The 17,851-nt window shown below is 48.5% G+C and overlaps 2 protein-coding genes across 2 annotated transcripts in view; one reads left to right on the plus strand and one right to left on the minus strand.

Moving 5' to 3' along the window:
* LOC132571595 (zinc finger protein OZF-like) overlaps positions 1-17,851 on the minus strand; it is a 388,663-nt gene that overhangs the window by 247,184 nt on the left and 123,628 nt on the right. The gene's annotated exons all lie outside the window — the stretch shown is intronic.
* The window catches only part of LOC132570913 (zinc finger protein 208-like), a gene marked incomplete at its 3' end in the record, with an annotated part of 122,372 nt that overhangs the window by 98,489 nt on the left and 6,032 nt on the right, over positions 1-17,851 (plus strand). Inside the window, 2 exon segments of the mRNA XM_060237550.1 lie at positions 6,437-6,694; positions 7,193-7,307. Of these exon segments, the coding sequence (XP_060093533.1) occupies positions 6,437-6,694; positions 7,193-7,307 (373 nt within the window).

Raw genomic sequence — 17,851 nt, forward strand, 5'->3', positions numbered from 1 at the left:
GGGCTGTCATCTAGAGGAGGGCGTGGAATTGTTTTCTGTGGCCCCAGAAGGTAGGACCAGAACCAGTGGGTTGAAATTAAATCAAGAGAGTTTCCGGCTCAACATTAGGAAGAACTTCCTGACTGTCAGAGCGATTCCTCAGTGGAACAGGCTTCCTCGGGAGGTGGTGGGCTCTCCTTCCCTGGAGGTTTTTCAGCAGAGGCTGGATGGCCATCTGACAGCAATGAAGATCCTGTGAATTTAGGGGGGAGGTGTTTGTGAGTTTCCTGCATTGTGCAGGGGGTTGGACTAGATGATCCTGGAGGTCCCTTCCAAGTCTATAATTCTATGATTCTAAGAACTTCCTGACAATTAGAATGGTTCCTCAGTGGAACAGGCTTCCTCGGGAGGTGGTGGGCTCTCCTTCCCTGGAGGTTTTTCAGCAGAGGCTGGATGGCCATCTGACAGCAATGAAGATCCTGTGAATTTAGGGGGGAGGTGTTTGTGAGTTTCCTGCATTGTGCAGGGGGTTGGACTAGATGATCCTGGAGGTCCCTTCCAAGTCTATAATTCTATGATTCTAAGAACTTCCTGACAATTAGAATGGTTCCTCAGTGGAACAGGCTTCCTCGGGAGGTGGTGGGCTCTCCTTCCCTGGAGGTTTTTCAGCAGAGGCTGGATGGCCATCTGACAGCGATGAAGATCCTGTGAATTTAGCGGAAGGTGTTTGTGAGTTTCCTGCATTGTGCAGGGGGTTGGACTAGATGACTCTGGACCTCCTCAGGGTTGAATCTGGCGCTGGTCGCCTTTTCGCATTCTTCTGCAGCACCGAAAGGGTTAAGCCCACGAGACATTTCCTAGAGAGGCCGAGGGAGGAGGGGGAGGGGAGCAGGGATGGGGCTCCTTTCCTGGGGGAGAGAGGAGGGCTTCATGCATGCAGCAGCAAGAGGGGAAAGCCGTGCAGCAGCTGGATCCTGGGGAGGTCTCCTTAGAAGTAAGTGGGGTGGGCGATGCTTCCACTGGCTTCTCGGTCAGGGTTTGCATGCACGGGGTTGGTCACTCAGGGATGGAAAATCCCTGCATTTTGGGGTGGGGGGAAGGAAGTGGATTCTTGGAGACCCAGATGGGAACAAACCCTGTAGAGTCCTTCTCCCCCCCACCCAAGGATAGCCATCTTCTCCGGGGTGGGGAGGGGGTATCTCTCTGCCGGCGGTCGGTTGTAATTCTGGAGGGTCTTCAGGCCCCCGCCCGGGAGGTTGGCAACCCTGGCAGGCACTAGCTTTGCACCGTTTTGCGAGGGGAGGGGGCGGTGGATGACCCCCGTCTTTCAGTGCAGGAAAGGTTAGAAGGACAAAAACTGATGTTCTAGAGCAGGGGTAGCCAACGGTAGCTCTCCAGATGTTTTTCTGCCTACAACTTCCATCAGCCTCAGCCTTTGGCCATGCTGGCTGGGGCTGATGGGAGTTGTAGGCAAAAAAAACATCTGGAGAGCTACCGTTGGCCGCCCCAGTTTTAGAAGATCCAAGCAAGCAGCCGTGTTGGCTAAAGGCAATTCTAATAACAAACTAGAATGCATTTCTCTTTTAGGACAGTGTATCCGAATATTGGGGAGGGGTTGTATTGACATACTCGAATAAGGGATAATGGCTGCTTATCTTATTACATATACTACCACTATATTTTAATGTATTCTTTTTTTCCGCTTCTAATGGCAAACTAGAACGTTGTTTAAACCTCTTGAGAAACTAATGCCCTCTATTTAAACCCAGAACTAACAACAAACTCTTATTTAGGGCACTTTACACCTAATGACAACAATCTGCTAGGCACTCCAAAGGGATCTGTTGAGGCTGGGTGAGTGGGCGTCAACGTGGCAGATGAGGTTCAGTGTGGCCAAGTGCAAAGTAATGCACATTGGGGCCAAGAATCCCAGCTACAAATACAAGTTGATGGGGTGAGAACTGGCAGAGACTGACCAAGAGAGATCTTGGGGTCGTGGTAGATAACTCACTGAAAATGTCAAGACAGTGTGCGTTTGCAATAAAAAAGGCTTTGCCATGCTGGGAATTATTGGGAAGGGAACTGAAAACAAATCAGCCAGTATCATAATGCCCCTGTATAAATCGATGGTGCGGTCTCATTTGGAATACTGTGTACAATTCTGGCCACCGCACCTCAAAAAGGATATTATAGCATTGGAAAAAGTCCAGAAAAGGGCAACTAGAATGTTTAAAGGTTTGGAACACTTTCCCTATGAAGAAAGGTTAAACACTTGGGGCTCTTTAGCTTGGAGAAACGTCGACTGCGGGGTGACATGATAGAGGTTTACAAGATTCTGCATGGGATGGAGAAAGTAGAGAAAAGTCCTTTTCTCCCTTTTTCACAATACAAGAACTTGTGGGCATTCAATGAAATTGCTGAGCAGTCAGGTTAAAACGGATAAAAGGAAGTACTTCTTCCAAAGGGTGATTAACATGTGGAATTCACTGCCACAGGAGGTGGCGGCGGCTACCAGTATAGCCAGCTTTAAGAGGGGATTGGATAAAAATATGGAGCAGAGGTCCATCAGTGGCTATTAGTCACAGTGTATATATATATGTGTATATGTGTATGTATGTATATATATGTGTATATGTGTGTATGTATGTATATATATATATATTATATATATATATATATATGCACACACACACACACATGCACACATATATTGGCCACTGTGTGACACAGAGTGTTGGAATGGATGGGCCATTGGCCTGATCCAACAGGGCTTTTCTTATGTTCTTATGTGACACAGAGTGTTGGACGGGATGGGCCATTGGCCTGATCCAACATGGCTTCTCTTATGTTCTTATGTGGCACAGAGTGTTGGACTGGATGGGCCATTGGCCGGATCCAACATGGCTTCTCTTATGTTCTTAAGTAACACAGAGTGTTGGACTGGATGGGCCATTGGCCGGATCCAACATGGCTTCTCTTATGTTCTTAAGTAACACAGAGTGTTGGACTGGATGGGCCATTGGCCTGATCCAACATGGCTTCTCTTATGTTCTTATGCTTTTTATCTCCCTTCCATTGTTGTTTCATCTCAACACTAACGAACAAACACAGACCCCCATTTGCGATTCTTTTAATCTGCTAAAAATCATGATTCTACATAGTAGCTCACTGCTTACTTTCTCTATATTTAGGACTGCCATATCTTTGTCTGATGAAGGGTGCTTAGAGTGCACGAAAGCTTACATTCTGAACAAAAGGTGGAACTTTAAAGCCAATGTGCTGTCGCTGCTCATTATAATGTAAGTAAAAGCTGGTATTTTTCAGGTAAATGGGTAAGAAAAAGCTTTTTTGGGGGGAGAGGAAGCTCCTCCCAGTATTGCAAGAATCAGCCACTGCCCCAGTCCTGAGACCCATATTCTTTCCAGTGTGGGGCAGAGGCTGCCAGCGGGTGTCTAGGGACTGCCCAACAGAAGAGAGGAACATTTCTAGAAGAAGAAGAATTGCAGATTTATACCCCGCCCTTCTCTCTGAATCAGAGACTTAGAGCGGCTTACAATCTCCTATACCTGAAGAATTAGCCCCCAGGACGGACTGAGTGAACGTAAGGAGAGACTAAGCTTGTGAACATCCTTAAAGAGCCAAACAGAGACACTTAATTTTCCCAGAGAACTTTGGAGGCATATCTAAAACAGCTTGGCTTGTGTTAGAGAGAAACGACATAAAACTTGGTCTACAAACCACAAGAAGCCCTTTTGTTCTGATTCACCAGAGCAGTTCTTGTGAGTCTGCTGACCATGTGAAGGTGTGTGTTGATGTTTATTTGTTTCTTCCAGGGGTGGCCAACGGTAGCTCTCCAGATGTTTTTTGCCTACAACTCCCATCAGCCCCAGCCAGCATGGCCAATGGCTGGGGCTGATGGGAGTTGTAGGCAAAAAAACATCTGGAGAGCTACCGTTAGCCACCCCTGGTTTATTCAATCAGATTTATATGCCGCCCTCCCCTTATGGGCTCCAGGTGGCTAACAACATTTCAAAAAGACAATTTGGCTTTAAAACAAGACAATATAATAAAACGACACTATAACAATTTACGAACGATAAGCCGATCATCCAAGATTCGTTTACCCGCGCTGCTATTATTGCTTTGGCGTTCACATATTGCTGAGATTACTGCTATTGTTAACGTTGGCGCTCAGACGTTATTCTACTAGTGCCGGTCGGGCTCTCAGAACGATGATGTAAACATTATAATGTAGCTCGTTGCCTGCCTCAGATGTTAAATGCAAGCCAAAAAAAATCGGTCTTGCAGGCCCTGCCAAACCATAGTGTTCAGTGCTGTATCTCCAATCTCTTTTGATCTTCCATGTTTCTTCTTCCCCCCCAGAGAGAAAATTCACTTCATACCCAAGGGGCTAAAGACATCTTTAAACAGTTGGAGGTTCCCTGAGAGAAGAGGAAAGAAATGGAAGAGCAGAACCCAGAAGGACCTGAAACTGGCAAAACAGCAAGGAAAGGTCCCCATCCCACCCTAGCTGGGAATTTGGAATTCTGGGAAAGCCAAGGGCCAAATATCTGTTATCAGCTCCCTGCAAACTCAGATGTGCATTGCCGACGCTTCCGGCAGTTTCATTACCATGAGGCCGATGGGCCCCGAGAGGTTTGCAGCCAGCTCCATGGACTTTGCAACCAGTGGCTGAAGCCGGAGAGGCACACCAAGAAGCAGATCCTGGACCTGGTGATCCTGGAGCAGTTCCTGACTCTCCTGCCCCAGGAAATGCAGGGTTGGGTCAGAGGATGCGGGCCGGAGACCAGTTCTTGGGCGGTGGCCTTGGTGGAAGGTTTCCTCTCAAGTCAGGCAGAGGAGAAGAGGCAGGCGGAACAGGTGAGGGGGTTTCCTTTTGTGGCAGCTGCAAGCATAGACAGCTTCAAGAGGGGAATGGATAAACATATGGAGCAGAGGCCATGAGTGGCTATTAGCCACAGGGTATAGATGGAACTCTCTGTCAGGGGCAATTGATGCTCTGTATTCTTGGTGCTTGGGAGGCGGGTGAGAAATAGTGGGTGGGTTTCTAATGTCCTGGCCCAACTGATGGACCTCCTGATGGCACCTGGTTTTTTTGGCCACTGTGTGACAAAGAGTGTAGGACTGGATGGGCCATTGGCCTGATCTAACAGGGCTTCTCTTATGTTCTTATGCGACACAGAGTGTTGGACTGGATGGGCCACTGGCCTGATCCAACATGGCTTCTCTTATATTCTTATGTGACACAGAGTGTTGGACTGGATGGGCCACTGGCCTGATCCAACAGGGCTTCTCTTATGTTCTTATGTGACACAGAGTATTGGACAGGATGGGCCATTGGCCTGATCCAACAGGGCTTCTCTTATGTGACACAGAGCTTTGGACTGAATGGGCCATTAGCCTGATCCAACATGGCTTCTCTTATGTGACACAGAGTGTTGGACTGAATGGGCCATTGGCTTGATCCAACAGGGCTTCTCTTATGTTCTTATGTGACACAGAGTGTTGGACTGGATGGGCCATTGGCCTGATCCAACATGGCTTCTCTTATATTCTTACGACACCTAGTGTTGGACTGGATGGGCCACTGGCCTGATCCAACAGGGCTTCTCTTATGTTCTTACGACACAGAGTGTTGGACTCAGAGCGTTGGACTGGATGGACCACTGGCCTGATCCAACACGGCTTCTCTTATGTTCTTATGTGACACAGAATGTTGGACTGGATGGGCCATTGGCATGATCCAACATGGCTTCTCTTATATTCTTCACGCACTTCAAGAAATGACCTAATGTTAAGGGTTCCTTGCCAGATATTTTTATCTCCAGAGAGTGCACAAGGCTGGGAAGAAAAACCAACCCTAATTCTTGCCCCTATATTTGAAGCAGTTCCGCTGGTCTATGCAGGGATGAGGCGTCAGCAAATGGGGCAGGATTCGTCCGCTCAGCCTCTTCCATTTTTTCTCTTACCTGTGTCCCTTGCTGTTGCTTTAGATGTGAGGATGATCTGTGTCATATGTGTGCGTGTGTGTGTGTGTGGGAGTTTTAAATTCTTATTTTCTTACGTCTGTTTTAATTTTGTTCACCACCTCGGTGACCCCTCATGATGGCACAAAGCCAGTTTGGTGTAGCGGTTAAGTGTGCAGACTATTATCTGGGAGAACTGGGTTTGATTCCCCACTCCTCCACTTGCAGCTGCTGGAATGGCTTTGAGTCAGCCAGAGCTCTCACGGCAGTTGTCCTTGGAATGGCAGCTGCTGTGAGAGAACTCTCAGCCCCACCCACCTCACAAGGTGTCTGTTGTGGGGGGCGAAGATACAGGAGATTGTAAGCCGGTCTGAGTCTCTGATTCAGAGAGAAGGGCGGGGTATAAATCTGCAATTCTTCTTCTTTGGTTTCTTTCTGCTTTTTTGATAACTTTTCCTTTCCCTCTTCAGAGCCACATGGGGCAGGCTGTCTTTCCAGAATCTGAAGTGACCCAAGAGAAGGGGAAAGAGATGGAAGAGGTGGAGCCAGAAGGACCTGGAAATGACCAGAGATCAAGTTATGGTCCCCGTCTCTTCCAAGCAGGGAGTGGTGTTGAATTCTGGGAAAGTGCTGTGCCAGAGGTCCTGGCTAAGAATACCCTGACCTCAGAAGTATGTTGCCAATGTTTTCGGCAGTTCCGCTACCATGAGGCCGAAGGGCCCCGCGAGGTTTGCAGCCAGCTCCATGGACTTTGCAGCCAGTGGCTGAAGCCGGAGAGGCACACCAAGAAGCAGATCCTGGACCTGGTGATCCTGGAGCAGTTCCTGACTCTCCTGCCCCAGGAAATGCAGGGCTGGGTCAGAGGATGTGGGCCGGAGACCAGTTCCCAGGCAGTGGCCCTGGCCGAAGGTTTCCTCCTGAGTCAGGCAGAGAAGAGGCAGGCAGAACAGGTGAGAGGATTCCCTCCAGGTATGTCCAGTTCAAGCAACGGTATCCGGCCTTACCCTAAAGTCTCCCTACCAGACATCTGTCCAAGTATTAATCGTCCAAATGGGAGATTTCACAGCCTCCTTCAGCAGCCTCTTCTACTAGAGAATTTCTTCTCCCTCCAGATAACCCACTGGGTCTCCTGATAGAAGGGTGCAGAGTCTGGGAGTGGGGAAGGATCCATTCCTTGGCTTCTTTTCCATTCCGTCTCTTACCCTTCTCCCTGGCTGCTTTTTCAGATGTGGGCACCATCCATGGAAGCAGAGGCTACGTTCCTTGAGATGAAAGGAGCTTCATTGGATCAAGGGCAGACAACGCAGGCGCAGGAGCGTACCCAAGAGGCCTTCTCCTGTGGTAAGGACTCATTGTGCTTTGATGCTATTGGGGCACCCCATGAATGCAAATACAAATGTTTCCTCCAGCACCCAGCCAATAGCATTACCTCACATAGCTGGTGCTGGCCAATCTCATTCCCCTTCTGGCCAATCTCATTCCCATATGCTGAATATGAATCAACAGTGTGATGTGGTGGCTAAAAAGGCCAATGCAGTTTTGGGCTGCATCCACAAAAGTCTAGTGTCCCGATCACGTGATGTGAGGGTATCGCTTTACTCTGCTCTGGTAAGACCTCACCTGGAGTATTGTGTTCGGTTTTGGGCACCACTTTTTAAGAAGGGTATAGACAAGCTGGAACAGGTCCAGAGGAGGGCGACGAAGATGGCGAGGGGTCCGGAGACCAAGTCCTATGAGGAAAGGTTGAAGGAGCTGGGGATGTTTAGCCTGGAGAGGAGGCGGCTGAGAGGTGATAGGATCACCATCTTCAAGTACTTGAAGGGCTGTCCTATAGAGGATGGTGTGGAATTGTTTTCTGTGGCCCCGGAAGGTAAGACCAGAACCAATGGGTTGAAATTAAATCAAAAGAGTTTCCGGCTCCACATTAGGAAGAACTTCCTGACCGTTAGAGCGATTCCTCAGTGGAACAGGCTTCCTCGGGAGGTGGTGGGCTCTCCTTCCTTGGAGGTTTTGAAACAGAGGCTAGATGGCCATCTGACAGCAATGAAGATCCTGTGAATTTAGGGGGAGGTGTTTGTGAGTTTCCTGCATTGTGCAGGGGGTTGGACTAGATGACCCTGGAGGTCCCTTCCAACTCTATGATTCTAAAACTGTTTTATGGGGTGCCTTTCTCATCTCCCACCCTTTGAGTTCAGTGTTTAAGGTGAGGTTTTCGCAACCTCTCCTGAGCAATGGATGAAGCATGTGGGTGGATATTGATGACCGCAACACCCAAAGTTACCAGGATGGGGAGGCTCCTCAACCAATAGAAAGGAGAGAGGCTTGGCTCAGTAGCTCTGCTGTGCACTTGAGAGATACTGTCCCTCCCCCGCTCCAACCCAAGGGAGGAGCCTCAACCAATGGAGTAAATAGAGGTTTTGCTCTGTAGCTCCTGTGCGACTGAGCAAGCCTTGCAAACCAAGCTGTTATGCAGAAGGAAGCGAGAGAGGAGGACGAAGCAGAAGACAGCCAGTTGCAGTGAAGTGGCTAAGTTTGTGGATGACACTAAATTGTTCAGGGTGGTGAGAACCAGGGAGGACTGTGAGGCACTCCAAAGGGATCTGTCGAGGCTGGATTAGTTGGCGTCAATGTAGCAAATGAGGTTCAACTTTTCTCCCTTTCTCACAATACGAGAACTCATGGGCACTCAATGAAATTTCTGAGCAGTTGGGTTAGAACATATAAAAGGAAGTCCTTCTTCACCCAAAAGGTGATTAACACATGGAATTCACTGCCACAGGAGGTGGTGGCAGCTGCAAGCATAGACAGCTTTAAGAGAGGATTGGATCAACATATGGAGCAGAGATGCATCAGTGGCTATGTTATTGGAACTGTCTGGGGCAGTGATGCTCTGTATTCTTCATGCAGGGGGGGCGCAGTGGAAGGGCTTCTAGCGTCCTGGCCCACTGATGGGCCTCCTCATGGCACCTGGCTTTTTTTTGGTCACAGTGTGACACAGAGTGTTGAACTGGATGGGCCATTGCCCTGATCCAACATGGCTTCTCTTATGTTCTTATGTGTGACACAGAGTGTTGGACTGGATGGGCCATTGCCCTGATCCAACATGGCTTCTCTTATGTTCTTATGTGACACAGAGTGTTGGACTGGCTGGGCCATTGGCCTGATCCAACAGGGCTTCTCTTATGTTCTTATGTGACACAGAGTGTTGGACTGGATGGGCCATTGGCCTGATCCAACAGGGCTTCTCTTATGTTCTTGTGTGACACAGAGTGTTGGACTGGAGGGGACACTGGCCTGATCCAACATGGCTTCTCTTATGTTCTTATGTGACTCAGTGTTGGACTGGATGAGCCATTGGTCTGATCCAACAGGGCTTCTCTTATGTTCTTGTGTGACACAGAGTGTTGGACTGGAGGGGCCATTGCCCTGATCCAACATGGCTTCTCTTATGTTCTTATGTGACACAGAGTGTTGGACTGGCTGGGCCATTGGCCTGATCCAACAGGGCTTCTCTTATGTTCTTATGTGACTCAGAGTGTTGGACTGGATGGGCCATTGGCCTGATCCAACAGGGCTTCTCTTATGTTCTTATGTGACACAGTGTGTTGGACTGGATGGACTATTGGCCTGATCCAACATGGCTTCTCTTATGTTCTCATGTGACACAGAGTGTTGGAATGGATGGGCCATTGGCCTGATCCAACAGGGCTTCTCTTATGTTCTTATGTGACACAGTGTGTTGGACTGGATGGGCCATTGGCCTGATCCAACAGGGCTTCTCTTATGTTCTCATGTGACACAGTGTTGGAATGGATGGGCCACTGGCCTGATCTAACATGGCTTCTCTTATGTTCTTATGTGACACAGTGTGTTGGACTGGATGGGCCATTGGCCTGATCCAACACTTCAGCAGGAGTATCTGGGAAGACTAATATATCCAAATCCTGCAACTTCAGGTGTCCCTTTTCTTTTGCCAAGTCCAATATTTTATCCCTGGCATTTTTGTTGTTAAACTGAGCAATTATATCTTGTGGAATCCTCTGTGTAGGGTTTTTAAAAATACCAATGCAGAAGGCTGATCCCATTAGCTGAGGGCATCCATTTTCCAGCTGGAGTAGGGGCATTCACCATTTGTTTAGAAAGTGTGTAAACTTTCAGATGTACTAACCTCTTTCTAGCACCCTGTGGAATTTCAGATTTCCAGAGCGTAATTGGGACTCAACCAGTGTTCCCTCTAAGCTGAATCAGCGTGAGCTAGCTCACAGAATTTTAGCCTCCAGCTCACACATTTTTGCCTTAGCTCAGGAAGGACGACCCCCAGAGCACACTAACTTATGCAGTAGCTCACAACTTTAATGCCATTTGCTCACAATGTTAATGCCAGTAGCTCACAAACTAGAATTTTTGCTCACAAGATTCTGCAGCTTAGAGGGGACATTGTGGAATTGTTTTCTGTGGCCCCAGAAGGTAGGACCAGAAACAATGGGTTGAAATTAAATCAAAAGAGCTTCCGGCTCAACATTAGGAAGAACTTCCTGACCGTTAGAGTGATTCCTCAGTGGAACAGGCTCCCTCGGGAGGTGGCGGGCTCTCCTTCCTTGGAGGTTTTTCAACAGAGGCTTGGTGGCCATCTGACAGCAATGAAGATCCTGTGAATTTTAGGGGGAGGTGTTTGTGAGTTTCCTGCATTGTGCAGGGGGTTGGACTAGATGACCCTAGAGGTCCCTTCCAACTCTATGATTTATGACTCAACCAGTCCTGATGCTGTTGGACTGTCTCTTTTAAAGTTATAATTTCCTCTCTATTGTGCTTTGCAATCTCCTTCACTGTCTCAGCATAAGAGGCTATTATTTCCATTGTTGACTTAATTTCTCGTAGTTGGATCCAGGGGGGCAGCCGTGTCGGCGTGAAGCAGTAGAACAAAGCCGGAGTCAAGGGGCGCCTTTAAGACCAACGAGCTCTTATTCAGAATGTAAGCTTCCTGTGCATTCACACTTCCTTATCTAAAGCTTACATATTGAATAAAAGATGCGTTGGTTTTAAAGGTGCGACTTGATTCCTGCTTTGTTTCTTGTAGTCGGTTTTTTACAGGGGCAGCAGTATGAGTGAGAGGATTAATTGCTTCATGAGCACTTTTTTCCCAGACACAAGGTGACGTTCCAAGCATTCCCCAGAGTAATGAACCACTCTTACACCCTCTTTCCTTTCTTTCTCTCACTTATCTTTCAGCTCCTCTCTTAGTTAGAAATAAGAACACGCGGGCTTCTTTTTTTCCTCGACTGTTTCTTCTTTGCTTTTGAACTGTCCTTGTAATCCAGAGTCATCATCTAAATGGTGCATTTGCCTTTTATTCAGAGAAAGGGAGCGAAGCTCATGCTTTCTGCTGCTACCATCTTCCTTCCTTGACACTCTCGCTCTTGAGGTTTTTAAAGCGGTTTCCTTTCTCACCAGACGAGGGGTCACCTGAGAGTGCCCTTCACTGGGCAGGGATTCTTCCAGCACCCAATTAATACTGTTTCTTCACCCGGCTGGTGCTGGCCAGTTGGAGTGCTTGGAGCAGCCTGTCAGTCAATGTTCTCCATTCCTGGGAAGACTCAACTCTTCACCTCCCGGTACTCTGATAGTGCAACCTTTTGCAGCCTATTTTAAGGGCTGTCCAGCACAGATGGGTCAAGAGTTCAGGTCGAGAATAGAAGTAAAAACTTCTTCACAGAACTCTGAGGAAATTTGTGGCACTGAGTGTCCACTAACTGTGATCCCTTCAAAAGGAGATTAGACACTTCAAACATGAGAACATAAGAGAAGCCCTGTTGGATCAGGCCAGTGGCCCATCCAGTCCAGCACTCTGTGTCACATAAGAACATAAGAGAAGCCCTGTTGGATCAGGCCAGTGGCCCATCCAGTCCAGCACTCTGTGTCACATAAGAACATAAGAGAAGCCCTGTTGGATCAGGCCAGTGGCCCATCCAGTCCAGCACTCTGTGTCACATAAGAACATAAGAGAAGCCCTGTTGGATCAGGCCAGTGGCCCATCCAGTCCAGCACTCTGTGTCACATAAGAACATAAGAGAAGCCCTGTTGGATCAGGCCAGTGGCCCCTCCAGTCCAACACTCTGTGTCACATAAGAACATAAGGGAAGCCCTGTTGGATCAGGCCAGTGGCCCATCCAGTCCAACACTCTGCGTCACATAAGAACATAAGAGAAGCCCTGTTGGATCAGGCCAGTGGCCCATCCAGTCCAACACTCTGTGTCACATAAGAACAAATGAGAAGCCCTGTTGGATCAGGCCAGTGGCCCCTCCAGTCCAACACTCTGTGTCACATAAGAACATAAGGGAAGCCCTGTTGGATCAGGCCAGTGGCCCATCCAGTCCAACACTCTGCGTCACATAAGAACATAAGAGAAGCCCTGTTGGATCAGGCCAGTGGCCCATCCAGTCCAGCACTCTGTGTCACATAAGAACATAAGGGAAGCCCTGTTGGATCAGGCCAATGGCCCATCCAGTCCAACACTCTGTGTCACATAAGAACAAATGAGAAGCCATGTTGGATTAGGTCAATGGCCCATCCAGTTCAACACTCTGTGTCACGTAAGAACATAAGAGAAGCCCTGTTGGATCAGGCCAGTGGCCCATCCAGTCCAACACTCTGTGTCACATAAGTACGTAAGAGAAGCCCTGTTGGATCAGGCCAATGGCCCATCCAGTCCAACACTCTGTGTCACATAAGAACATAAGGGAAGCCCTGTTGGATCAGGCCAATGGCCCATCCAGTCCAACACTCTGTGTCTCATAAGAACATAAGAGAAGCCATGTTGGATCAGGCCAATGGCCCATCCCGTCCAACACTCTGTGTCACATAAGAGAAGCCATGTTGGATCAGGCCAATGGCCCATCCAGTCCAAAACTCTGGGTCACATAAGAGAAGCCCTGTTGGATCAGACCAATGGCCTATCCAGTCCAACACTCTGTGTCACATAAGAACATATGAGAAGCCATGTTGGATTAGGTCAATGGCCCATCCAGTTCAACACTATTTGTCACGTAAGAACATAAGAGAAGCCATGTTGGATCAGGCCAATGGCCTATCCAGTCCAACACCCTGTGTCACGTAAGAACATAATAGAAGCCCTGTTGGATCAGGCCAATGGGCCATCCAGTCCAACCCTCTGTGTCACACAGTGGCCAAAAAACCCCAAACCCAAGTGCCATCAGGAGGTTCACAAGTGGGGTTAGAAGCCCTTCCACTTTGCACTCCCCCCCCCCCAAAACACCAAGAATACAGAGCATCACTGCCCCAGACAGTTCCAATAATATGCTGTGGCTAAAAGCCACTGATGGACCTCTGCTCCATATTTTTATCTAGTCCCCTCTTGAAGCTGGCTACGCTTGTAGCCACCACCACCTCCTGTGGCAGTGAGTTCCACATGTTAATCACCCTTTAGGTGAAGAAGTACTTCTTTTTATCCATTTTAACCTGACTGCTCAGCAATTTCATTGAATGCCCACGAGTTCTTGTATTGTGAGAAAGGGAGAAAAGGACTTCTTTCTCTGCTTTCTCCATTCCATGCATAATCTTGTAAATTGTAAACATTCACAGAGGGCTTTTCCTCCCATTAATTTAGATATCCATATCTTTTTAAAAATATATAATTTTCATTTATTGAGTGAGTTGGTAGCATACATGGCATGCCAGAAAAGAATACAACCATCAAATTCCAATATTAGCTTTTCAGAACAATAGATTCACAAAATCTTGAAACTGAATATTAAACTATCACAAAATGTATGTTATGTAAGACAACCCATTCCTAAACTGCAATCAGTAAAACGTTTATCTATAAAGATTTCCATTTTTTTTTCATTGCATAAACTTGGGAGAATTGCTCTTTAGCTTGGAGAAACATCGACTGCGGGGTTGCATGACAGAGGTTTACAAGATTATGAATGGGATGGAGAAAGTAGAGAAAGAAGTCCTTTTCTCCCTTTCTCACAATACAAGAACTCGTGGGCATTCGATGAAATTGCTGAGCAGTCAGGTTAGAACGGATAAAAGGAATTCCTTCTTCACCAAAAGGGTGATTAACATGTGGAACTCACTGCCACAGGAGGTGGTGGCAGCAAGCATAGCATGCTTGCAGAGAGGATTGGATCAACATATGGAGCAGAGATCCATCAGTGTCTATTAGCCACAGTATATTATTGGAACTGTCTGGGGCAGTGATGCTCTGTATTCTTGGTGCTCGGGTGTCACAGTGGAAGTGCTTCTAGCGTCCTGACCCACTGATGGGCCTTCTCATGGCACCTGGCTTTTTTTTGGTCACAGTGTGACACAGAGTGTTGGACTGGATGGGCCTTTTGCCTCATCCAACAGGGCTTCTGTTATGTTCTTATGTGACTCAGAGTGTTGGACTGGATGGGCCATTGGCCTGATCCAACAGGGCTTCTCTTATGTGACTTAAAAATGTGTTGAGTGTACCCAGGGCGAGGTTTCAGAATCCTAGGAAGGGTGTGTGTGTGTGTGTGAAGCAAGGGAAGAGAGAAGCAAACACCCTTCCTTCCTTACTTCCCCACTCCTCCACTTGCACCTGCTGGAATGGCCTTGGGTCAGCCATAGCTCTGGCAGAGGTTGTCCTGGAAAGGGCAGCTGCTGTGAGAGCCCTCTCCAGCCCCACTCACCTCACAGGGTGTCTGTTGTTGGGGAGGAAGGGAAAGGAGATTGTAGGCCGCTCTGAGCCTCTGTCCTTGAAAGGGCAGCTGCTGTGAGAGCCCCACCCACCTCACAGGGTGTCTGTTGTTGGGGAGGAAGGGAAAGGAGATTGTAGGTCGCTCTGAGACTCTGTCCTTGAAAGGGCAGCTGCTGTGAGAGCCCTCTCAGCCCCACCCACCTCACAGGTTGTCTGTTCTGGGGGAGGAAGGGAAAGGAGATTGTAGGCCGCTCTGAGCCTCTGTCCTTGAAAGGGCAGCTGCTGTGAGTGCTCTCTCCAGCCCCACCCACCTCACAGGGTGTCTGTTGTGGGAGAGGAAGGGAAAGGAGATTGTAGACTGCTCTGAGACTCTGTCCTTGAAGGGGCAGCTGCTGTGAGAGCCCCCTCCAACCTCACCCACCTCACAGGATGTTTGTTGTGGGGGAGGAAGATAAAGGAGATTGTGAGCCTCTTCAGAGTGGAGGGTGGGATATAAATACAATATCTTCTTCTTCCTCCTCCTTTTTCTCAGGAACAGGCCGTGAAGAGATGCTGTTGAACCATTATCTTTTCAGAGGTGTGGAAATGGGTGCTCCACCTCCAGTGCAGGTATGAGAGATCCCTCGTCCTTTCTCAGGAGAGCTTTTGTTCCTTCAGTTTCTACAAGAGAGAGCCTTTGAATGCTGTTCCCTTTACCCATCCCAAGCCCTACATTCTGTACCCTCCCAGGTGACTCCTTTCTAATGTGCTATCTCATCCTGGGCTGATCTCTGATGAGAGAATCTGCTCTTTCTTTCATGATCTCTTTTTCCTTTGAGGAGGTGTCCGTCTCTTTCACGGAGGCAGAGTGGGCCCTGCTGGATCCGGGACAAAGAGCTCTGTACAGGGAAGACATGCTGGAGAACGATGGGAATTTGGCCTCTCTGGGTAAGGATCTTTCCTAGGTGTAAATTGCTGCCATTGAGATGAGGCATGAATTGAAATATTGAATAGTGATACAGCATTCTGTAGCCTGTCCTGATAACGTCAGGTGGGGCTGCGGCTCCCTGGAATAGCATCTGCTTGGCATGCAGAAGATCCCAGGTTCAAACCCTGGCAATATCTCCAGTGAAAAGGATAAGAACATAAGAGAAGCCATGTTGGATCAGGCCAATGGCCCATCCAGTCCAACACTCTGAGTCACATAAGAGAAGCCATGTTGGATCAGGCCAGTGGCCCATCCAGTCCAACACTCTGAGTCACATAAGAACATAAGAGAAGCCATGTTGGATCAGGCCAATGGCCCATCCAGTCCAACACTCTGAGTCACATAAGAACATAAGAGAAGCCATGTTGGATCAGGCCAGTGGCCCATCCAGTCCAACACTCTGAGTCACATAAGAACATAAGAGAAGCCATGTTGGATCAGGCCAATGGCCCATCCAGTCCAACACTCTGAGTCACATAAGAGAAGCCATGTTGGATCAGGCCAGTGGCCCATCCAGTCCAACACTCTGAGTCACATAAGAACATAAGAGAAGCCATGTTGGATCAGGCCAATGGCCCATCCAGTCCAACACTCTGAGTCACATAAGAACATAAGAGAAGCCATGTTGGATCAGGCCAGTGGCCCATCCAGTCCAACACTCTGAGTCACATAAGAGAAGCCATGTTGGATCAGGCCAATGGCCCCTCCAGTCCAACACTCTGTGTCACATAAGAACATAAGAGAAGCCATGTTGGATCAGGCCAGTGGCCCATCCAGTCCAACACTCTGTGTCACATAAGAACATAAGAGAAGCCATGTTGGATCAGGCCAATGGCCCATCCAGTCCAACACTCTGAGTCATATAAGAACAAAAGAGAAGCCCTGTTGGATCAGGCCAGTGGCCCATCCAGTCCAACACTCTGAGTCACGTAAGAACATAAGAGAAGCCATGTTGGATCAGGCCAGTGGCCCCTCCAGTCCAACACTCTGTGTCACAGAAGAACATAAGAGAAGCCCTGTTGGGTCAGGCCAGTGGCCCATCCAGTCCAACACTCTGTGTCACAGAAGAACATAAGAGAAGCCCTGTTGGATCAGGCCAATGGCCCATCCAGTCCAACACTCTGTGTCACAGAAGAACATAAGAGAAGCCCTGTTGGATCAGGCCAATGGCCCATCCAGTCCAACACTCTGTGTCACATAAGGACATAAGAGAAGCCATGTTGGATCAGGCCAATGGCCCATCCAGTCCAACACTCTGTGTCACATAAGAACATAAGAGAAGCCATGTTGGATCAGGCCAATGGCCCATCCAGTCCAACACTCTGTGTCACATAAGAACATAAGAGAAGCCCTGTTGGATCAGGCCAATGGCCCATCCAGTCCAACACTCTGTGTCACATAAGAACATAAGAGAAGCCATGTTGGATCAGGCCAGTGGCCCCTCCAGTCCAACACTCTGTGTCACATAAGAACATAAGAGAAGCCCTGTTGGATCAGGCCAGTGGCCCATCCAGTCCAACACTCTGAGTCACATAAGAACATAAGAGAAGCCCTGTTGGATCAGGCCAATGGCCCCTCCAGTCCAACACTCTGTGTCACATAAGAACATAAGAGAAGCCCTGTTGGATCAGGCCAATAGCCCATCCAGTCCAACACTCTGTGTCACATAAGAACATAAGAGAAGCCATGCTGGATCAGGCCAATGGCCCATCCAGTCCAACACTCTGAGTCACATAAGAACATAAGAGAAGCCCTGTTGGATCAGGCCAATAGCCCCTCCAGTCCAACACTCTGTGTCACAGAAGAACATAAGAGAAGCCCTGTTGGATCAGGCCAGTGGCCCATCCAGTCCAACACTCTGTGTCACATAAGAACATAAGAGAAGCCCTGTTGGATCAGGCCAGTGGCCCCTCCAGTCCAACACTCTGTGTCACAGAAGAACATAAGAGAAGCCCTGTTGGATCAGGCCAGTGGCCCATCCAGTCCAACACTCTGTGTCACAGAAGAACATAAGAGAAGCCCTGTTGGATCAGGCCAGTGGCCCCTCCAGTCCAACACTCTGTGTCACATAAGAACATAAGAGAAGCCCTGTTGGATCAGGCCAGTGGCCCATCCAGTCCAACACTCTGTGTCACATAAGAACATAAGAGAAGCCCTGTTGGATCAGGCCAATAGCCCCTCCAGTCCAACACTCTGTGTCACATAAGAACATAAGAGAAGCCCTGTTGGAT

The sequence above is a fragment of the Heteronotia binoei genome, chromosome 5, assembly GCF_032191835.1.
Source record: "Heteronotia binoei isolate CCM8104 ecotype False Entrance Well chromosome 5, APGP_CSIRO_Hbin_v1, whole genome shotgun sequence".
NCBI lineage: Eukaryota > Metazoa > Chordata > Lepidosauria > Squamata > Gekkonidae > Heteronotia > Heteronotia binoei.